At 43.4% G+C, this 23,789-nt stretch overlaps 1 protein-coding gene across 2 annotated transcripts in view; it reads right to left on the bottom strand.

Annotated features, from left to right (window-relative positions):
• Positions 1 to 271: 271 nt before the first annotated feature.
• LOC103177847 (embigin) overlaps positions 272 to 23,789 on the bottom strand; it is a 34,061-nt gene continuing 10,543 nt past the window's right edge. Inside the window, exons 2-9 of one of the 2 annotated variants that reach the window (XM_042335365.1) lie at positions 18,191 to 18,310; positions 15,480 to 15,624; positions 14,777 to 14,868; positions 12,982 to 13,109; positions 8,713 to 8,986; positions 5,978 to 6,014; positions 5,842 to 5,889; positions 272 to 593 (exon numbers count right to left, since the gene is read on the bottom strand). In XM_042335365.1, the coding sequence (XP_042191299.1) occupies positions 575 to 593; positions 5,842 to 5,889; positions 5,978 to 6,014; positions 8,713 to 8,986; positions 12,982 to 13,109; positions 14,777 to 14,868; positions 15,480 to 15,624; positions 18,191 to 18,310 (863 nt within the window). In that variant the 3' untranslated portion in view covers positions 272 to 574. The remainder of the gene's footprint in view (positions 594 to 5,841; positions 5,890 to 5,977; positions 6,015 to 8,712; positions 8,987 to 12,981; positions 13,110 to 14,776; positions 14,869 to 15,479; positions 15,625 to 18,190; positions 18,311 to 23,789) is intronic. The other variant, XM_042335369.1, reaches the window with a different exon arrangement.

Here is a 23,789-nt window from a genome sequence, read left to right as displayed (position 1 = left end):
AGATCCACAATCTACATAACTAAAATTTTGACTTTGAAAACTGTCTTTCACTTGTAAATTTCCTGCAACTCAAGATGAATATTGAACTATTTCAGCACCAAAAGCTCAAAGTCTGATCTTTTGCTACAGCTTGCATTTAAGTGGATGGCGCTTTTTGGTCTTACAATTTAAGATTGGGCACAACTGTGAAAAAGACCCGCTTAAAATTACTTCTCAATTAAGACTGTATTTAAGAATTTTTCACAATTCTGCGCAATCTTAAATTTTAAATCAAAATGGTCTCTTGCAGGCCTAAAGACTGGGTGGAATTTCTGACCTGCGTTCTGCTGGAACACATCTGCTGGATATTGGATGGTTTGCGAATAGGTTAGTGCAAGTGATCAAGTGTGAAAAATCTGTGCATTGAAAGTAACAACCGAGAAGTCATTGGATGTCTGCTGGTTGAAGATCTAATTCTAGTGCAGATGGCAGGGAAGCATTTGCTCAATTCATTGCTTGGTTCATCTAGTAGCAATTCAAGATTTGCGTGAGTCACCTTTGTACACGGCAGAAGAAAGGCGCTTCAAAAGGATTTCTATTGGGCTTCACTTTTCCTGCGAGAGAGAGAGAGAAGAAATATCTATATTTAGTTACAAAGCTCTTCAGCTAGCTGTGTGTTTAGCAGAAGTGAGTGTCCTATATTTGTATATATTTGTATTCACCGAACACTCTATAACCTACTGACGTGACTATTAGAGGCGGCCGGGCCATCTATCTACATTGCGTTTCCACTATTTGCCTACAAAATACACAGTCACTACACTTAATAATATGGCCTGTGAGACACTTTGAAATGTCATCCCATAAAGTGAAACACACTTTATCAAAAGGATGATTATTATTACTGTAAACGTCAATGCTGTAACAGTACTGAAGAACTTAAATTTGATGCAAACTGGATGCTGTATAGATAGTAGCCACTTCAATTGTGGTGAAGTGAAGGAAGGCAGAGCACCACACATGACCTCACACATACATGAACAAGCTATGCTAAGATCATTCTGTGAAATGGCACGTGTTAACATATGATCAGAGATGAAAGCCTTCTCCAGAAGTCAGGAGGGTATAAGGGGGCTGGGGGGTTGATTCCCAAACCTGCTATTGTGGAGACCTGTAGCTCAGTGGTTAGAGCACTCGCCTCGCAAGCAAGAGACCTGGGTTCGATTCTCAGTAGGGCGAAACCTTGGGCAAGTTTCCTTACTCCACATGCCTGATAATAATCCCTCAAGAAAAAAGAAAAATAATAAATTGGTCACTTCAATCCACAACTGTTTGTGAGACACTGCTGTGCACAATTGGCTGCTGCGTTTCGCCGACAAATACAGTCAATTCACTTTACAGTATATTCTGTGAAGTGCTTTGAGACGTTTAGAAGATGTGAAAAGCGCTAGATCACATGCAAGGATTATTATTATTATGTTTTACAGTCACGTGTCATCTCAATGCAATCAAACCGTTTTATGAATTAGTCTGAACCGGTTTGATATGCAGCAGTTTAGAAAGATAAAGTGAGTGGCTTCACTTATTAGGTACACATTAGGCAGAGATCTTAAGGCTCTTGTACTTTGCATGCTGTGCTTCTGCTTTCAGGAACAGGATGGTAATTCTGTGATCTTACCTCGCTCAGATCCAGACTGATGCACAGCTTATAGCAAATGTTCTGACCATCATGAAACAGCACCACACAGCAGTGCATCAAAGCAAAGACTGACAATGGGAGGTCCAACCACCTCGCTGTTTAAAAATTCTTCAAAGTCTCAACAGCTGCCAATTGCTGGAGACTATTATAGATTATGAACAACAATAACTTGGATTTACATAGCGCCCTCCACACTGGATGGCGTCTCAAAGCGCTTCACAATAACGGATCCCGGGGCCGTGCCAGTGGGAGGGGGAGGAAGGTGACCAAAGGCACGGTTGAAAAGAAAGGTCTCTAGCCGAGACCTAAAAGTAGGAAGAGAGGGGGTGTGGCGAAGGGTGTGAGGAAGGGAGTTCCAGAGCCTCGGGGCATAGTGGCCGACGATGGTGGAGTGGAGGATTTGGGGGACAAGGAGGAGGCCAGACACGGTGGAGCGAAGGCAACGGGCACTGTTGTGAGGAGAGAGGAGGTCAGAGAGGTAGGGGGGGTGCAGAGAAGTGGAGGGATTTGAAATTGATCTTCTCTGGGACATGCAGCCAGTGCAGTCAGGCAAGGACTGGGGTAATCAGGGAGCGGAGTTTGGTGCGGGTAAGAATGTGGGCGGCAGAATTCTGGATGAACTGGATTTTATGAATGGTAGTGGAGGGTATTTGAATAATCCAGCCGAGAGGTGACAAAGGCATGGATCTGGGTTTTGGCGGCTTTTGGGGTGAGATATTGGCAGAGACGGGCGATGCGTCAGAGGTGGAAGAAAGCGGTGCTCGTGAGGGACCGGATGTGTGGGAGGAAGGATAACTGGGGGTCGAACCTGACACCTAGGTTGCGTAAGGGTTTGGAGAGTTTTAGGGGCAGGTCGGGTAGGTGGAGGAGGTGAGAACTGTGCGATAAGACGTTGATGAGAGCCAAAGAGTATGGCTTCCATCTTGTCAACATTTAGCTGAAGGAAATTCGTGCTCATCCAGCTCTTGATGTCTGACAGGCAGGCTGACAGAACATCAGGGGACTGGGGGGTTGCAAAGTGAGGTGGAAAAATAGAATTGGGTGTCGTCCGCGTACATGTGGAAGTGTGCCCCATGTCTGCGGATGACATCCCCAAGAGGGAGCATGTAGATTAGGAAGAAGAGGAGGCCAAGGATGGTTCCTTGGGGTACCCTGCAGATAACCGGGTGAGAGCGGGAGGAGAAGCCGTTTGTGGAGATGTACTGCTGGTGGTTTGTGAGGTAGGACTCGAACCAGGCGAGTGCGGTCCCACTGAGATGAATGACGGAGGAAAGGTGGTGGAGTAGGATGGCGTGATCAACTGTGGCGGAGAGGTCCAAGAGGACAAGGAGGCAGAGGGAGCCTTGGTTACCGATAGAGAGAATGTCATTTGAGACTTTCACAAGCGCAGTATGTACTGTGGACAGGGCGGAAACCGGACTGGAGGGGTTCGAAGAGGGAGTGGGAGGAGAGGCATGTGTGGAGTTGATTGGCAACAACGCATTCTAGGACTTCGGCAAGAAGGCAAGTTGGTTCTGCTGTGTCAGCTGACTTGGTTTCAATTGAATAGAGCATAATAACATGATCAAAGAAAAGAAGCACAACAAGGCAGGGAAAGAAGAATATAATAATAATAATCCTTGCATTTGATATAGCGCTTTTCACGTCGGGAGGACGTCCCAAAGCGCTTCACAGAACACACTGTAAAGTGAATTGACTGTATATTTGTGGGCGAACGCGGCAGCCAATTGCGCACAGCAATGTCCCACAAACAGTCGTAGATTGAAAATGATCAATTTATTATTGTTTTTGGTTTTTAGAGGGATTACTTTTAGGCGGGTGGAGTAAGGAAACTTGCCCAAGGTTTCACCCTGCCTGGACTTGAGGGCTCTCACTTGCAAAATGAGTGCTCTAACCACTGAGCTACAGTACTCCACAAGTCCTCCACAAGAAGAAAATGAGTGGGGTGTAGTTTTTCTGCAAATGGCAAATTGTAGCAGTGAAGATTGAGCTTCAGTGCGGTGAATGCTACTGGATGAATTGTACTATATCAATGCAAGTTGTTGTTGTGTTATCCTTCTCAGCAGATGGTTCTCCCAAATGCATTGGATTCTGCTTGAATTTTCACAACTCTGCAATTTGTGTCCTCTTCCACTCCAGGCTCCACAAGCCTATCACCTGATCCTTGCCTAGCTCCACTGGCTCCCCATCGCCCAAAGGATTGAGTTCAAGATCCTCTTCCTTCATGGTCTTATCCCATTGGACTACTGCAACCTTCCAAAACATTAGCAACCCGCCCACTCCCTCTGCTTGGCAGGCACAAGCCTGTTCCATGCCCCCCACCCTGCCCACCCCACCAATGGCACCAGTCTCTCTGCCCCCATCCTTTGGAACTCCATCCCGGTGACCCTTTGCTTTGCTCGTTCTCTTGTCTCCTTCAAATTTCATCTCAAGACCTTCCATCTTGATCGTGACTTCAGTAATATTCACAAACCCCTTTCGTCCACCTCTCTTAATCCAATCTCCAGATCAGGTGCGAACCCTTGACTGTAAAGCAACTTGGGACGTCCTCTTGACATGAACAACAACAACAACAACATTTCATTTACAGAGCGCCTTTCACGTGGGGAGGACGTCCCAAGGCGCTGGACAGTTGGGTCGGGACCCGAGCAGGGGGGAAATGGTCAGTGTGAGGGAAGGGAGGAAGCAAGGAGGGGGTAGAGAGTCGAGAGGGGAGCTGAAGGTACGTTTGAAGAGAAAGGTCTTGAGACCGGTCTTGAAGGAGGAAAGGGAAGAAGCAAGGCGAAGGCACTGGGGGATGGAGTTCCACAGCCTGGGGGCTGAGAGGCTGAAAGCCCGGCCACCGATGGTAGGGCGGTTAGGGCGGGGGATGTGGAGCAGACCGGAGCCAGAGGAACGGAGGGTAAGACAGGTAAGTAGGGGGATAGTAGGTCAGAGAGGTAGGAGGGAGCGAGGCCGTGAATGGCCTTGTAGGTGAGGATGAGGATCTTGAATTCGATCCTCTGGGGGATGGGGAGCCAGTGGAGGCGAGCGAGGGTAGGAGTGACGTGGTCGCGAAGCCTGGTGCGGGACAGTACACGAGCTGCAGAGTTCTGAATGACCTGCAGCTTGTGGAGGGAGGTGCCGGGAAGGCCGGCGAGGAGAGAGTTCCCATAGTCCAGCCTTGAGGTGATAAAGGCGTGGACCAGTGTTTCAGCAGCGTGAGGGGTGAGGTAGTGAACACAAACAGCAACAACAAAATTACATTTATAGAGTGCCTTTCACGTCGGGAGGATGTCCCAAGGCGCTAGACAGTCAGGGGTCAGGACCTGAGCATGGGGGAGGGGTGGGCTAGGGATGAGGGAAGGCCCAGAGGTGGGAGGGCAACTGAAGGCACAATCGAAGAAAGGTGTTATATAAATGCAATTTGTTGTTGATGTTGTAATGTATTATTGGTGAGACAAGACATCCTTCCCTCTGCTACCTAAGAAAACTCACCTGAAAAGAATAGTGTAGTCTGATAAGAATTTATCAAAGCTTATTTTAGTCTTCAAAGCAGTAAACAGCATTCCTTGTGGGATACTGGAGTTAAAAGTGCCATGTTCCATATCAGATTCTATAACACTTTCTATAAATATGGAATTGGTTATGGCACATTACATTTTTTAACCCCTTTATTAAAAATAGTAGATGACAGAGTTATGAGGGCAATTTGCAAACCTCACTTAGTTTAATTCAAATTCATTTTTTGCACCTACTAAATTGTACTACATAGAGCTACAAAGTTTAAGGCAAATCTCGCTTGGTTTGACTTAAATTCCTTGAAGACCCGCAGTTCCATAATAGTAATAATCATAATCCTTACATTTGATATACCGCCTTTTCACATTGTTACAACGTCTCAAAGCGCTTCACAGAATATATTATAAAGTCTGTTTTGTGGGCAAAATGCAGCAGCCAATTGCGCAAAGCAGTGTCCTACACACAGTCGTGGATCGATTGACCAATTCTTTTTTGAGGGATTATTTTATCCCCGGAAAGCAATCTGCCAATCGATCTACAACTGGGTTCCTACTTACTGCTAGGTAAACAGAGGCATGTGGAATAAGGAAACTTAATAATAAAGAATAGTCACTTAATCCAGGACAGTACTGTCTGACCTGTGCTGAAGCAGCTGCACTTACCGGTGCCGGGTTCCATTTTCATTGGAATCCAGTGCCTCCTGTGTACTCCTGCAGGGCCATTGAAACTCAGATTAGCATTGAAGAATAAAATGTTTCCAATTAAATCTTTCAATAAAGCCACAATGAATATACTCACACTTTCTCATGAAACTTTTCAGTCTCTGTGCCATTCACTGTGTCAAGAATGTCATGCGGGAAAACAAACAACAAACAATAAAATAATTACACAGACAGCCACCATCCTGAAAGGATAATTTAGTAATCTTATATATATACTAATAAAACGACAATGTCTGTCTGCGCTTCAAGAAGGATCTGAATAACCGATTGATGTAGAGACATGATTTGTGCCTCATCGGAGCAGTCTTGCACCTGGGAAAGACATGGGCCTTTTTGTTTTTGGGTATCTCCTATCGTTCATGAGTTATTTTCAGTTTTGCATTTTTTGCTGCAGTTACACCGGGTGGTCGCCGAGTCAAAGTGGCACTGTGGCATCGTGCGTCACAGAGCACCTATATATGTACTCACATACTGCAGTAATACCTGGTGGCCACACCGACTGACCATGGCACTGTGGCATCCTCGTCTCAGAGCACGCGCGTAGCCAAGTGGCGGGAACAAAATAAAGAACACAGACAAAGCTAAACCGCGGCAACAACAACAAAATTACATTTTTAAAGGGCAGAGTCTTTCCCGCTGAGTCCTCCCAAAAGGAGTCCTCCCAAATGAGTGTAGATAAAGATGAAATGTCTGTCTGTGTGTCTTTCTGGGTGTCAATCTACATTCCATATTGGATCCTTTGGTTGCAAGCATAGCTGAAACGGGTACAACTAGTATTGTATAAAAGGAAGAAATTTGCAGCGAGGGAGATTATTCTACTCCTTGGTACTGTCAGCCCAGCACTATTTTAATCAGTTCAGTTAGTTTTGCAATTAGAGTATGTTCCTGTGCTCTTCAGCACCTTGGGACATCTTATCAAAGTGAAAGGCGCTATATAAATGTAATTTTGTTGTTGTTATTGTTCTAAACAACTACAGTGCCGCCCCATTGGAATGTGCTTCCATATGCTGGGCTGACTAAAATGCCTGAGTTCCAGATTATTAGGAGCTGTCAATGACACTTCCTGCTTTGCTGCACAGGAAATAGGAAGTTGTCAGCAGTTACCTATAGTGCGGAAGGTGGATATTTTTATTTTAACATGGGAAACAGTGGGCTGAGTGCGTATCTAGGATCCCAAATACCATGTTATAACGAGGCTCCACTGAATGCAATCTTAAGTACGCAGAATGTGTGGAGGGGACACATCTCGAAGATTATTGTGTTAAAATGCAGGCCAGAGTTCACTGCTAGGAGCTTTGATCGTATCATAGGTGAGGGAAAGGAAAGAGAGAAAGAAACAAAGGATAGACTGCTTTGTAGATGTATTGGTCCTGTTGGGACCATCGGTGTGCTTCTTGATTTTGGCACGAACATGCCTTAGAAACCAGAAATTCCACCTGCCCTAAGATTATTGTGTTAACATTTCAGGCTATGCAAAATTTAGTTTAGCAAATTGTTAACGTCAGTCACTTTTCCAGTTCTTTATTAGAAAAATGTTTTGCAAACCGGCTCCTAAATTATATCTCACATCTAAAAAATTGCCGAAATCCTGGCCGATCCGAAATTTTAGACTAGCCCTAAAGCTAAAACTATGTGGAATTTTGATCTCATACAGAGGCCGAGAAGGGAAAGATGGAGAAAAAAAGGGTATCGACCGCAGAACATCAACAATAACAAAATTACATTTGTATAGTGCCTTTCACGTCAGGGGAACATCCCAAGGCGCTGGACAGATAAAGTTTCGGACCCGAGCTGGGGGTCGGAGTTGGGGAGGATGGAGGGCCACGGTCTTGAGATGGGTCTTGAAGGTGGCAAGGGAGGGGGCGGGGAGGAAGAACTGAGGATGGGGGCAGAGTGGCAGAAGGCCCGCCCGCCAATAGTGGGGCGAGCGAGTCGGGGGACATGAAGCCCGCTGAGCAGAGGGAGGGAGCAGAATGGTAGGGGGTTAGGAGGTCGCAGAGGTAGGGGGGAGCAAGACCGTGGAGGGCTTTGAAGGTGAGGACCATGATGTTGAACTGTATCCTCTGTGTGATAGGAAACCAGTGGAGTTGGGCAAGGATGGGGGTGATAGGGTCACGGAGCCTGGTGAGGGAAAAAACAGAGGCTGCAGAGTTCTGGTTGATCCGAAGCCTATGGAGAAGGAAGCAGTTGGAGACTCATGTAGAGTATAAACAATGGCACAGATTGGTTGAGTCAGATAGCTTGTTTCTGTACTTTACAATCTATATAAATCTATGTAAATATCTGTGACAGTATTATACAAAGTGAGTCAAGCACTGACAAAGATTAGCATAGTGCATTTAAGCTCTAAAGCGTATGATTGGAAATTGTAATAATCGGAACTTGATACATCCAGTTTCAAGTGAAATATTACAATGCAATTTGTACACAGGTCGCATTATAATCGTGGCATTTGATACAATGCCTTATCATGCTGTTGAAGCATCTCAAAGTGCTTTGTAGGATTTTACTGTGAAGTGTGGTGACTGTGTCTTTTTAGGCGAACAGGACAGCCAATTGGCACACCGCAATGTTCCACAAACAGCCATGAAGTGAATGATCAACCTTTTAAAAAATGGTATAAGTATAAATTTAATTAGTTATATAGCACTTGTCACGTTGGGAGGTCATCTCAAAGCACTTCACCCTGCTGAATGGGCCCCAGAGTTGGCCGAGAGGGAGGAAATGGGGGGAAGAGATGACCGAAAGTGCAGTCAAAGAGGTAAGCCTTAAGGGGTGGGGGGTACATAAGAAAGGTGAGCAGTTTCTTACCCGCAGAATCTCCTTTTGGTTTTGTCTTCCACTCACAAACCAGAATGATAGCAACTAGAATGAGCACCTCCCCGACAATAAATACGAAAGGTATGATGGCATCAATAAAATTGTGAACACGCAGGAAGATCTTATTCCCCACAATCCCCACTTCATAGGTAGCATGGCAGTGGTAATAATTGCTGTCATTAGCAACCAGGTTCTTTATCAAGAGGGATGATTTGTTGCCGTGGATCTGAATGGAATACTGGCCATCTGTATCATTACTCAGGTCCTAAATTGTGTAGAAAGAGGACATGTTTTTTTAAACAAAACCAATAACAGCACTTTTTTTTATATACACAAAGCCATTTAAGATCTCAGTTGCACTGCACCACAAAATGTGACATCTGTAAGCTTCAACAGCACCGAAAGAGGTTACAGTTACATGACCCACTCCCACTCATATTTTTGCAGGCAAATGCAGCAGCCGATTTGCGTACAGCAATGTCCCACAAACAGCAATGAAGTAAATTATCAATTTCATCTGGGGGATTGTTGACCAGGCCATCAGGAGAAACTGCTTTCACTTTTAGAATAGTGCCTTGGGATCTTTAATATCCACCTGACCAGACAGAAAGGACATTGGTTTAATGTCTCATCCAAAGGACAGCACCTCCAACAAATGCAGTGCACTGCATTGGAGTGTTGGGGCTTCAATCCACTATTCTGACCCTTCAGGCTATTTGATATCATTGTTTTCATACCCACCCAACCGTCCTCCTTTAAAAGCATCAAGCTGGATTTCATCTGTTAGAGCCCTTGGGCAATTAGCCAGACCGCATTCTCAATCGGAATGTGATTTTTTAAATGATTTGTTTTTCTTGCTGTGGAGAAGGAGGAGGTGGGGAATGCCTCAGAAATCTTTCTCTAAGTTATTTCTCTAATGCTGCCCCTCCGAATGCAGGGAAATTTCCATGTGCAAGTGACATATATATGTGAAACTCCCAGTTTGGTTTGAATACTCTAAAGCATGGTGATTGGTTTCTGCATGTGTCAGGCACCTAGATGATCAAAATATGGAGGAGGGACATTGTGTAATATGGATTCAAAGAGGAGTCAGTTGGTTATTTTATATAGGATTTTATGTATTCACATTGTAAAGGGTGCGGAAGATCCTGAAATGAACTGATGCAGTATATTTCCAGGCAAACAAAAATGCACTTTAAGAATCTTTCAGCTACCGAACTCTAAAGATTGCGAACAATTTCAAAATCTGCAAGAAACCAAATTATTGATTTTTTTCCCCCCACAAAAATAAAAAAAATGCACCAAGCTTCGACCTTTGGTAAATATGAAAACATTTGTTTTCAAAAAAACATTCCTACAGGAAGAGCAATGAACAAAGCTTCGGAAACGTCATGAATGTTTCTCAACTTATGCACAGCTCAGCTAATATTCAGAATTTTCTATCACAGGTCATCTCCCACAAATAGAGCAGTGTTACAGCAAATTACTCTTTGATTTATTACTCTTTTATCTTCTAGACGTCTAGAAGATGTGAAAAACGCTATATCAAATGCAAGGATTTTTATTATTATTACATGTGGAATCTCTGATGTGTTGAAATACAGTCTGACCTGATGGACCACACATCGGTGCTGTTCTGGATTGTTTTATGACTACCATATTTAATGTGACTGGTAACTGGATTGCCCCAAAAATATATATTTTTAGTGAGGCTGAAAATCAATAAGAACGACAATTAAAAAAAGTTAAATTGGCCACAGAAATAATAGCACAGCAGTTTCATATCTCATTCTACTAACAAGAGATGAGATTTCAGAGAAATTTGGGGTCTGTGGTCCGTTAATGAAAGAAGCAGTTTTCCTGTCCTATGTGTAGCACATAATATATCATCACAGTGGTAAGAAGTGACCATCTGAAAAAATTTACTAAACTTTTGCTAAGAATTAAAAATTATACACACTTTGCACTGAACCACCTCAGAAGCTCACAGCCATGTTTTATGCAGAAGCAACATGTTTCAGTGAGATCTTGAACTGCACTAGATTTGGGAACAGAAATATAGTGAAATTCCATTCTAATATTCTTCAACATATCGCTGCCTCGCTTATAGCATGCGTCTACTGTGGACTTTACTATAGTGCGTATTCGTTTATTACATGGTTGCACTTTGAACCCCATTCACTGTGTTTGTGTGCTGCTCTCTGGCTCACTTCCTACACGCTGGATGGGTTTTCATGCTCAAATTGTTTCATATCACTTTCTGCTTTATTTTCATAAAGAAGTGATATTGGCAGTGATACAGTGGCCAGCTAATCGCCCATTTTTCTTGCAGAAACCAGCCAACTCGCAGGGAGCAAGTTAGTCAGCTGTGCGTATGTCCAGTCAAATCGACCATGCACCTTGATACGGGTGTAATAGGTTTACAATTCTATAACAGGACTTAAATAAATTTAATTATTTGGGGAGGACAAGTTTGCAGGGTAGTAGGGAGAGAGAGGGGGAGTGGGGTTATTTTGGGTAGCTGTGAACGGAAGAGTTGGGAAGGCCGATGAGGAGGGAGTTTCCGTAATCGAGCCTTGATGTGACAAATGCATGGATGAAGGATTCGGCAACCTGAGGGGTGAAGCAGTGGTGGACTCCGCCAATGTTGCAGAGGTGGTGGTAAGCAGTGCCGATCATGGCGTGGATGTCGGGATAAAGGACAGTTCAGGGTCAAACAAGACACCCAGGTTCCTGACTGGCTTAGTGAGGTTGAGTGTGCAGCCATGGAGGCTGATGCTGCCAGCGCCTGAGGTGAAGAGGCGCTGGTGCGAGCCAATCAGGAGGACCTCGGTCTTGCTGACGTTGAGTTGGAGAAAGTTGTCCCTCGACCAGGAGTTGATATTGGACAGGCAGTCGGTCAGGATGATAGTAGTCCTGGAGTTCAGGGTGGAGGCAGAGAGATAGAGTTGGGGTGTCATCTGCATACTTGTGGAAATTTATCCCATGTCTGCGGATGATGTCACCCAGGGGGAGCATGTAGAGGGTGAAGAGGAGGGGACCGAGGACAGAGCCCTGAGGAACACCGCAAGAGACAGTGTGAGGGCTGGAGGACAAACCGTTTGCTGCGACGAAGTGGAGGCGGTGTGAAATGTAGGATCTGAACCAGTCAAGGACAGAACCTTGAAGGTTGAGGTGGGAGGAGAGGCGGTGGAAGAGGATTGAGTGGTCCACAATGTCAAAGGCAGCGGAGAGGTTGAAGAGGACAAGGAGGCAGAGGGAGCCCTGGTCGCACATGGTCAGGATGCCGTTTGTGACCTTGACCAAATTGGAGGGGTTCATGGAGGGAGTGGGAGGAGAGAAAAGAGTGAAGCTGGGAGGCAACGGCTCTCTCAGGGACTTTGGATAGTAAAGGGAGGTTTGAGATGGGGTGGTGGCTGGATAGCTCTAATGGGTCAAGGGAAGGTTTCTTCAAGGTGGGGGTGATAATGGCTGTTTTGAAGGGGGAAGGAACAGTGTCAGGAAGAGGTTGATGATGTTGACCTCTTTGCAAGGTCTTTATGCTGCTGGATTAATAATCAGGACATCCCATTAGACGTGTCAAATACGCCATGCTTAAACACCAACCAGAATTTCAACCCATTAAATGCCTCAACAGTCTTGAAAATGTGCTTTAACATGTGAGGTGCATTTTCTAAATGGAATCTCATGTAAGTCTCACTGACTTCAACTTTGGGGAGATATAAGGTGGAACTAAGATTTCATGAGCCAGGATTAAGTGCATGGGGTTCCTTGTTACAGAAGCACTTTAGGTCCTGAAGCAGGTTTTTGATGCAAGGTATCTTTTACATTGTACTTTGTCATTTGAATAGTTTTCCAACCCCAATAATGATTGCATTTGATACAGTGTCTTATCACACTCAAACACGAAGTGCTTCACGCAAAAAGTTACTGTTTTGAAGTGACTTCAAATAATGCCATCTAATTTGCAGCAATAACATTTCAATGACCAATTTATCTATTTGTGGATGAGAAAGTAATATTGGCCAGGACACAGAGAGAACCCCTCCTCTTCAAAATATTACCAAAACAGGAAAACTGAATCTTGATTTAGTTCCTCATCCAACGGATAGCATCTCTGACAAAAACGTGCTCTTTCAGGGATGCCCTGGAGTGTTTAGAGCTCACGTTTGAACCTGGAACTTTGTGACCTAGAGTCTAATGTGTCTCCATTTGTGCAAAACAAATATTTTATTGAAAAAGAGATTAAGTTTTTCTTACCACCTTGCTGCCATTGATGTCCTTTGACCAGGCCCAGTTAAGGGGAAGAACCTCACTTTCGCAGGTCAGATTAGCCAGATCACCGGTTGAACGAGATACCTTTTCATCTTTGACAGATATGGGAGGAACTGAGGAGACAGAGACAGACCAACATGAAGAATTATTGCTGATGTTAGTCTGTAGCAAATCATGGAATTACATGTTTTTGTAGACCCTCGCTGGTCCCCTGGGTACCAAGACTACACTAAGGTAATTGAACTATGTCACTTTGATGGACAATTCTGTCTCCATGTCTAAATTAGCAACCCCTGATGATCTGGAAGATCGATGTGCACGCTATTCAGTGAAACTGCTCTAAAGCTGCATTATTCTACGTTTCTGCAGAGTTCCTTGATCCAATCATTCACATCGCTGCATGGAGGATATAAAATACTTACTGAAATGATATGAAAATTAACTGGATTATTCTATATCTCCCCAAGTGCTCTGAAAGATTTGAATTGAGCAGAATAATGAATTTTCTTTTAGAAGCCTTTTAACTTCTAGGGACTTTGAAGAGGTATGTCTGGCTAAAACCCAGGGAAATCCAAGGTTTAAGACACACTTGCTGGTGTAGATGTGTCTTAAACCCTGCTAGATAAAGCTCTAACTGATATGCCTGTCACAGCTGGTCAAACCTGATTTCTTTCTCAAAGTTCCAGTCTGAGTTAAAGGGTATAAGCAAGAAAGACCAATTTATGATTCAAATTTCTGGTGAACAGCTGAAACTCCTCTTGGTTATGCTGAAAGTCAAAGTATTTCTTCAGAGCTGGTGATATAAAGAAATTAACATAGATCTAAACTGGAAGCCCATTTTACCCTTCAACTGAAATGCTGAATATTGATAATGTAGAGCAGTAGAAATCATTCAGAACAGGTAACTAGCCATACCCTGCAGTTTGCCTACACAAAGCAGGTTCAGTATTATTCAAATAGACACTCTAGGACAGCCCCGAGAGCGTGCTTTATTGTTTATTCAAGAGTATTTCTAATTTTAAGACAAAATATATTTTGAGCTCATAAGCAGAATAAAATAGTTGTTTGTGGTTTGTAGGCTGTGAACAATAATAATAATAATAATCCTTGCATTTGATATAGTACCTTATCACGTTTTCGAGATGTCTCAAAGGGCTTCACAGAATATACTGTAAAGTGAAATGACTGTATATTTTGTAACCTATTGCCTCTTCATTTCACTACTGTCTTGTATTATTACATTTCTTCTGATGGACAGCACCTTCGATAATGCAGCACTCCCACAGCGCTGCAAGGTGTGTCAGCCTAAACTTTGAGCTCAAAGTCCCAACGTAGAGCCTTGAACCCACAACCTTCTAACTCCGAGCTAAGCTAATACAACAACAACAATTTGCATTCGTATAGCGTTCTTCATGATAAAATACATAGGGAAAAGGCACATGTGGTGCAACATATTACAAAACAAAATGAAATGATTAGTTACCATTCATTTCCATCACACAAAAAATATTTAGACTGACAATGGGCAAATTGGCAAATGGATTTGTGTGTTAATTACAACTTTGTGGTTATCAAATAAATTCACGGAAGGCTAAGTCCAGAAATGGGCATCAAGGGAATCACATGGTGGGGGGGAAGGGGGTGGAGGGAACATTTGGGGACTTTATAAATTTAGGATCCATGATTCAATTAATACAAGAAATATCACAAATTACAGCCGGACACTTTCTTGTGTGTATGGGTATTTGGAATCATTCTGATCCAACGGCGGTTAACTCACTTTGAACTACAAATGTTCCGACCATCGTTTTGCTGTCGCTAGAGTAGGTACAGGAATAGCTGGCAGCATCACTGTTATTTTGAAATTGAAACCTGTAATCACAAACCAGGAGAGTTATTGATGTTAAAATGCAAGGCTTCAGTTAGGTAGTATAATAATCACAGAACGTTTGCCCCATTTTTTGTGGTGTTCCAATGCTTTGATGCTGCTTTGGTGCTGCTCTGATCTCAGCCAGCAAGCATGTCTGATTCTCCATTGATTGTAAAATTAATCGACCTTGTGTCTGTGAACTTATAACGACCCAGTCTAGCTCGATCTAGTAACATTCAACCAAAGGCACTCTTGATCAGATCTATTTTTACTCCAAAGTCTAAAGCTTCCAGCATTGATTCTCTTCCTGTCTTTATTTGCTGCGCTGTTGGCTATTTTTGCAGATTGTCAGTTCTTGGGTAGATCCCATCTGTTTTTTTTTATATAGTTCTTTCATTTCAGCTTGGCCAGCCACAGTTAGTCAGCCTTTAATGTTCTGTAATACATAGCCCTGATCGCTTCCCCTTCTTGAATGAGGATTCAATGCGAGTCCAGGCCACAGTTGTTAAAACAACAACTTGCATTTATATAGAGCCCCTCACGCATTGTAGCGTCCCAGAGCGCTTAGACAATGTCAATATTATGTCATTTTCCCTGCAGCTCACATACTTACTGATAGCTTTCAATGCTGTTGTCAATATTCTTCCCAGCTTTTTTCCAAGAAAAGGTTGAGGCCAAGTTTTTTTCATTCACATTGCAGGACAGTACAACTCTTGTTGCCACAGTAATGTTCACTATTGAACTAACATTTTCAGACTCTAAAAGTATTTGAAAGAAACCAGAAACAAGTTAGTTCCAGGAGCCAAAGAATTTTTGTTCTGTTGTATTAAAATTCGTCTGAAGTTTTGCAGTAGGTTTTCCATTAGATTAAATATCTGAGATCTAAATCTTACCAAATATTAGACAGGTCATTATCAAAAGCAACATGAGACTGCAATGTTTACAATATTAGGTTAAGAAACAAAAGCAAGAAATACTGGCTATTCAAGCAGGTCAAACAGCAGTTGAAGGAGAGAAGTAGGTTAACATTTGGAATATGTCATCTGTGTATTTCCAGGATTTTGTGGGTTTATTTCAGATCTCTGCATTCACAGTCTTTATTTCTTATTAATACTAGATGAAGGAGCCTGGCCCAGTTGGTAGCATCCTTGCCTCTGAGTCAGAAGCTTGTGGGTTCAACCCCGACATTGGGACTTGAAATCCAGACAGTCTAGGCTGATAATACAATGCAGTACTGGAGTGAGACATTAAACCAGCATCCCATCTGTCTGTTAAAGATCCCATGATACTGTTTCAAAAAGAAAGGGACATTTCTCCCGGTTTCCTGGCTAACAATCTCCCAAATAAAACTGGTCATCGACTTTATGGATGTTGTGGGACATTGCTGTGTGAAAAGTGGTTGCCATGTTCACCTACAAAATACAGTTACTCCAGTTTACAGCATATCCTGTAAAGTGCTGGGAGATGTCCTCCCGATGTGCCTATATCAAATGTATGTATGTATGTATTATTATTATTAATGAGTGTTTGCATTGTCTCTAAAATAAATAACATTTACTTAAAATTTGTACTTTGCCTCGGTGGTAATGGATTGGAATTACCATTTCCTACCCACAATTCATATCATAACTTCTTTGATGTCAGAGGAGCCATGAATATGATTGTGTGTAGAATATAGCAATTTTGCTGTTATATTTTTGTTTCTTTGAGCATCATTTAAAGTAGGGAATGCAACAAGTCATACTGCCTGTGTTATTTCTTACTTTAATCCAAAAATGTAACATTCAAATGATATCAAACAGTAAGTATGCACAAACTTTCTTATGTCCACCTGTGACTGTATCAGCTCTGCACAGGGTAAGATATAATGAAGGAGAGCAATATATTTCCATTGTTAACAAATGGACGGTTGACATGTTGAAAATACAATATAATCCTTGTACATTCGATATAGTGCTTTTATGTCCAGAGGGTGTCTCAAAGCACTTCACAGGATATACTGTAACTATTAACTGTCTTCTTTGTAGGCGAAAATAAGTTTTAGATGCATTGGCTGGTCTGCCAGTGCCCTTCAATGTGTCCCTTTGAAGATACTTCAAATCTCTGGTATGCCTTGTGTACAAGGCTGCCATTCAGTGAAATTGAATAAATGTTCCTCAGGAGATGTGATGTGACTTTGTTCTGAAGGCTTGAGCTCCTTCACCCTGCTGGTGCTAGTCTTGGACCTGTGCAGGCTGGGCACTGAGGAATTTCACTAAGAACCACAGCAAATCCTGCACAGTGTGAATTGTTCTTTGTTCCACTGTGGCGTAAGCACATCCATTTATAATTATTTTTCAGTGAAGAGACACGTTTCTCAGGAATCAGTAAGTCAGATGACGATCAGAGCACATTTAAAGGGCAAGCTAAGCTCTCTTTAAGAATATGAAGTCACAGTTCTTCCAGTGACCTAGCAGATAAAAGCACTGCCCAGTATAACAACAACAACTTGCATTTATATAGTGCTCCTCACGCCGGGTAGCATCTCAGAGCACTTATAGCACTGGATCATAGCATAGAAATGTACAGCATTGAAGAGGTCATTCAGCCCATTGTGCCTGTGTCGGCTCTTTGAAAGAGTAATTCATTCACTCCAATTTCCCTGTCTTTTACCCCATTCACCCTGCAAATTATTCCTTTTTAGATATCTATCTAATTCCCTCTTCCAAGCTAATAGGGATCCTGCCTGAATAAGCGAACCCAGCAGGAAGCAAAAAAAAATTCTCCTGATCTTCCCCTTTGCTTTACAGAAAAGCCACCAGTCACAAGGTAGTTGGTTTCAGCCATAGTAGGTGAATATGACTGCCATTTTATGCACAATAATGTCCCACAAACAGTTAACCAGGACAACGAGAGAAACTCCCTTCTCTTTTCAAATAATGCGATGGGATCTTTAGCGTCTACTTGATCAGGCAGATGAGGCCTCAGTTTAACATCTCATCCCAAGGATGGCATCTCCAACAATGCAGTACAGCCCCAACACTGCATTGGAATGCCATTTTAGAGTATGTGAGTTCCAATTACTGAACCCCCAAGAGTGGTACCACCTGAGTCAGCTCTTCTCTTTGCCTTGCATTGTTAACATCGACCCAAACAGGCAGACAAGGCCTTGGTTTAAAGTCTCATCTGAAGGACCGTATCTCCAACAATGCCAGCCTGGACCGTGTACTGTGATTGCAAGCTGTAAAAATAAAACTGTTTGCACAGTCACATTTCATTCAGTGAATTTTTATATTTGCAATTACTTATTTTACTCAAGTAGAAGAAAGGGTATTTTGGAATTACCTGATAGAACAATATTTTTCTGCACTACAATTTGGTTTGTATTGGCCTTGTCTTGAAGTTCTGGAATTGGGGTATGGTTTGGTGAGGGAGTTTCATAAGTATTGTCGCTTGAAGTGTAACCTGGAAAAAGAAAATAAATGGATCATTATTATGGATGGAGTTTAACAGTTTTCATCCCCTAAAATTCAGTTAATATTACTTTATATTTAAAATTTGATCTGATTTTCTCCTCTCTGGCACATACTTCACTGCTAGCCAGTCTGGCCTCTCTGGAAACCTTGGGGCATCCTCCCAGCGTGAAATTGATAATATAAATGTAATTTGTTGTTGTTCATTGGCCTGCTGGAGTGCAGCTGCGTGGGAAATGGTTCCTCGCCTAAGTGGCCACTGTTGACATGTGAGCCTTGGCAGAGAGGGTCATCAGGCCCCTAGAGGAACTTGTAGCAGGACACAAAGGTGGTTTCCCCCTCCCTCACGCCAAGAAGGCTTGGGCCAACTTAGCCTTCGAACACAACACAGTTAACACCAGCATACACAGCACAGACTGGGATTCGAACCAGCAAGTTCCTGGTCTGTAAGCAGAAGTTCTATCTTCTATACCATGGGGCTCCCACTCCGCTGGACTCTTAACTAGTTACAGAATCAAAATGGAATTGTTCACCTTTACTGTAACGCTCATCATGCACCAGTACACACTTGAAATTGTAAATCATTGTACTAATACGTATGAGAAATACTCTGCAATACGTATGAGAAATTGGGTCAGTGCTTCTCTCTGCCGTTTGACTATACTATGCCATCATTCATAAAATATTTCAACTTCTTATTAAAATTCTGAATGCCATGTCATTATTTTCATGTTGACTTTGATAGCATGAAAGCACTGCAGCTTGGAAATGAATCACAATTGTCTAAGAGACAAATGATCTTAATTATTTCAGTGCAAACATAGAAAATAGGTCTGGAAGAGTCTTGACATGCAACTAAATTGTGATTTCCTCTGCATACAAATCTTGCAAATAGTTTTCTCCTTCTTCCCCCCCCCCTCCCCCACCACACACACACACACACACTTTAGGGGAAATGACTGACAATAAAGTAATATTAAGCTATATTTCTCCAGTGACAATTTTATATGAAAGTTCAGTGTGCCTTTCAATTTTTCCCCACTGGCATATGTGAGGGCGTCTGATCTTTCCCCACCCAATTGACACACTCAGTAGAGTATATTTTACTGGGACCAGGAGCAGAAACCCTAGCTAATTTTGCCTCCCTGACTCTGGGAAGCCCTGGGCAAATTTAGCCTCCCATGTAGCCCCAGCTGAGACCAGTGTGAACAGGGAGGGCATGAGTTCAGGACACAACTCTTTAGCTATTGTCACTCAACCATGATTAATACCTGTGGAACTTCTTTTCTTTACAGCTGAGCAGATAATAATCCTGGCATTGCATTTGATATCGCATCTTTGTGGTGTATCAAAGCGGTTCACATAATATACTATGAAGTAAATATTTTGTGGACGAAAATATCAGATGTTGTTAAAGAAATTGATTGGAGGCATCATAAATAAAGCACAGAAGAAAGCCATCTGGCCCTCATGCCAAGGTGGGCTCTCTGCAAGACCCAACTGTTTATTTCTACTCCCTGTTTTCCACATATTACTCTAAATGCAAAGAGTATTATTACTTTAAAGAATCCCTGCCAAGCAACATTCAGCATCTATAGTTTCCTAAATAAAACAAGTTAAACTTAATCAGGGTAGCTTCATCACAATTTATTTTAGTGAGCAGGGTGTCAGACACCCCCTTCTCCCCCAATCAAGAAAAAATCAACTTGTTTAATACAACAACAACAACTTGCATTTATACAGCCCCTTCCAGGCTGGGCGGCATCTCAGAGCGCTTAACAATGGTGGAGCCCAAGGCCAAGCCAGGGGGAGGGGAGGGGGAAGGTGACCGTAGGCGCGGTCAAAAGGGAAGGTCTTCAGGCGCGAGGAATGGAGGGATTTAAACACTAGAGTGAGGATCTTGAATTCGATCCGCTCTGTGACAGGGAGCAAGTGGAGTTTGGGAAGGACTGGAGTAATCGGGGCACGAAGTTTGGTGTGGGTGAGAATGCAGGCGGCGGAGTTTTGAATGAGTTGGATTTTGTGAATAGTGGAGGAGGGGAGATCGATGAGGTAGTTAGTGTAGTCCAGCTGTTAGTGTAGTCCAGCTGAGAGGTGACAAAAGGCATGGACAAGGTTTTTGGCAACTTTTGGGGTGAGGTATGGTCAGAGACTGTATCCAAATTATGCTGAGAGACCCACATATGCATGAACATTTGCATTTGTCTGATATAGAGTATAAACTCTCTCCCTGGAAATCTACTTCCTTCTCACCTAATCCCAGACATTTTAGAAGGTTAGCAAGAGCCAAGGCTTGGAGACCCCAGAGTGTTGGTTGAGATATTCCTGGAGTTTAACCAACTAAAAGCTAAAACACAGCTTACTATTGACAGCATTGTCTGGTAAGTTTCCCATTGCTTGCCTAGGTAGGACTATTCTACCCTTAAGGGTTTTAGCTTGCAGGAGCGGAGCGATAAGAATCCCAGTGCCCAAAGTTCCACAAATTCCACCACCACAAATTCAGGAGGGTTAAGGAAATGAGAAGCAATGTTACTGATGGACAAGATTCTTTATTAGTCATGAGAGAAAGCATCCAAATAGAAATACTTATTAAGTTCTGCGATGTTAGGACACAATGTTCTTGGCAAGCATGCATGCCTCACCTGAAACAAAGAATCTTGCATGTGAAGAAAATACAAAGAAAGGTAGGTATACATAGGTGGAGCAGCTGTAGTGTCATGAATGTACAGGGAAGTTAGAAGAAATTTCTTCACAGTCAAATAGGAAAGTTAGAAGAAATTTCTTCACACAGTCAAATAGGAAAGTTTGAAGAAATTTCTTCACACCGTCAAATAGGAAAGTTAAAAGAAACGTCTTCACACAGAGAGTAATGGGAATGTGGAACATGTTACCATAAGGAGCTGTTGAGGCAAACAGCATAGATGTATTTACGGGAAAGCTAGATAGGTACGTGAGAGAGAAAGGAATAGAAGGTTATGCTTGAAGGCTTAGTTGAGGAAAGGCAGGAGGAGGCTCATGAGGAGCATAACACCAGCATAGACCAGTTGGGCCGAATAGCCTGTTTCTGTGCTGTATATTCTAATGCATTCTAATGTATGAATAATATCAAATCCTTTATCCACCTGATTAGCTGTCACTTATCAAGTTAGCCTGGCTGTTCTCTTCCTTGCATCTCCTAGAACAAAATCACTCTAATACTAGAACAATTAATCCTTATATTTGGTATGGTGACTTTCTGCTAGGGAGGACGTCCCAAAGTATTTCACAGACTTAGTGTAGGTGGCGTTTTCCTAGGGCTTGGAGGGACTAAGAACCCAGGTCCTCTCGCTTCCAAGGTGAGTGCTTTAACTACTAAGCAACAGGACTCCTGTATATCATAGCTAGATTCCGGCAGACTAAAAAATCCCCTGCCCCAGGTTGCTTAGCAGAAAATGCAGATGTGTCACCTATTGAGTTACAAAAATAATTGTTGTTACAGACCACAGGTTCAAACCTCAGTCTATGCTAATTTTAGCTGAACTCAGCAAGGTTACCTCATATTTGTCATCAGTATCCTTGCATTTTGTTACAGGAGAAAGCTATAGCTATCAACAACAACAACAACAAGATTACATTTGTATAGCGCCTTTCATGTCAGGAGGACATGCCAAGGCCCTGGACAGAGCACAACATTTCAGACCCGAGCTGGGGTCGGGGGTGGGGGGCGGAAGGGAGGGGAGGGGAAGGGGGGATGGCCAATGGCATGGTCGAAGAGGAGAGTCTTGAGGCGGGACTTGAATGAGGCTAAGGAGGGGCTGAAGCGGAGTAACTGGGGGATGGAATTCCAGAGGTTGGGGGCAGAGTGGCTGTAGGCTCTCCCGCCAATGGTGGGGTGGGTGGGTCGGGGGATGTGGAGCAGGATGCGGAGGGAGCGGGCGTGTTGGTAGGGGGTTGGGAGATTGCAGAGGTAGGGTGGGGTGAGGCCATGGAGGGTCTTGTATGTGAGGACTAGGAGGTTGAACTGGATCCTCTGAAGGATTGGGAGCCAATGGAGTCGGGTGAGAGTGGGGGAGATGGGGTCACAGAGTTTGGTGTGGGAGAGGACACGGGCTGCAGAGTTCTGGATTATCCGCAGCTGTTGGGGGGAATGAGTTGGGAAGGCCGACAAGCAGGGCGTTTGCATAGTCGAGCTATTTGAAAAGAGAATGGAGTTTCCCCCAGTGTACTGGCCAACAGGACCCCAGAGATAAAAAAATTCAGTCACTTCATGGCTGTTGGCAGGACATCAGTGTGCAAAAATTGCTTGCCGCACATGCCTAGAAAATACATAATCATTACACAATCAATCCTGTGAAGCACTTTGAGATATTTTGGCAGTGTGACAAGTCTCTATATCAAATGCAATGATTGTTCTATTGTTATCTTTATATCTCCAGTGTTTACAGAGTTCCTAAAAAATATTAACCAGAGGCTCACCTAGTTCCTCTTATAATGAATCAGAGGGCAAATCTAACCTGTTGTGTTTAGTGACAGTTGCACACTCATCCCTTTGGTTTTAAATATACATTAAAATCGCAATTTTTCAGCGGCCTGAGGGGTGAGGTAGTGGCGGAGTTGGGAGATGTTACGGAGGTGAGGGAAGGCAGAGTGGGTCATGGCTTGAATGTGGGGGAGAAAAGACAGTTGAGGGTCGAACAAGACACCTAGGTTCCTGTCTGGCTTTGTGAGTTGCAGTGTGCAACCATGGAGGTTGATGTTGCCAGAGCCTGAGGTGCTGAGGCGTTGGCGTGAGCCAATCAGGAGGGCCTCAGTCTTGTTCACATTCAACTATAGGAAATTTGCCCTCATCCAGGACTTGATATCCTACAGGCAGTCTGTCAGGACAGCAGTGGTCCTGGAGTTGAGAGTGGAAGCAGAAAGATAGAGTTGGCTGTCATCCACATACATATGGAAGTTGACCCCATGACTGCGGATGATGTCACCAAGGGGGAGCATGTAGATATTAAAGAGGAGAGGGCCAAGGACAGAGCCCTGAGGGATGCCAGGGATGTGACAATGCAGGGGCTGGAGGAGAAACCGTTAGAGGCAACAAAGTGGAGATGGTGAGAGAGATAGGAATTGAACCAGGCAAGGGCAGATCCGTGAAGATTGAGTAAAGCGGAGAGACGGTGTATAAAGATGGAATGGTCGACAGTGTCGAAGGCAATAGAGAGGTCGAGGAGGACAAGGAGGCAGAGGGAGCCTTCGAGCCTGCCCCGCCATTCAATCATGGCTGATCTTCTAATCTAACTCCAGCTAATAACCTGACCCTGCCTTATCCCCATATCCCTTGATCCCTTTTGCAATAAGAAATCTATCTATCTCAGTCTTCAATATGTTCAAGGACTGAGCGTCAACAGCCCTTTGGGGTAGTGAGTTCCATACATTCACTACCCTTTGAGTGAAGAAGTTCTTCCTCAACTCAGTGCGAAAGGGCTGGCCTCTGATTTTAA

This window comes from Callorhinchus milii, unplaced genomic scaffold (genome assembly GCF_018977255.1).
Source record: "Callorhinchus milii isolate IMCB2004 unplaced genomic scaffold, IMCB_Cmil_1.0 Scaffold1, whole genome shotgun sequence".
Classification (NCBI taxonomy): Eukaryota; Metazoa; Chordata; class Chondrichthyes; order Chimaeriformes; family Callorhinchidae; genus Callorhinchus; species Callorhinchus milii.
The sequence above is the reverse complement of the archived record's forward strand: the minus strand, read 5'-3'. Positions and strand labels throughout refer to the sequence as shown.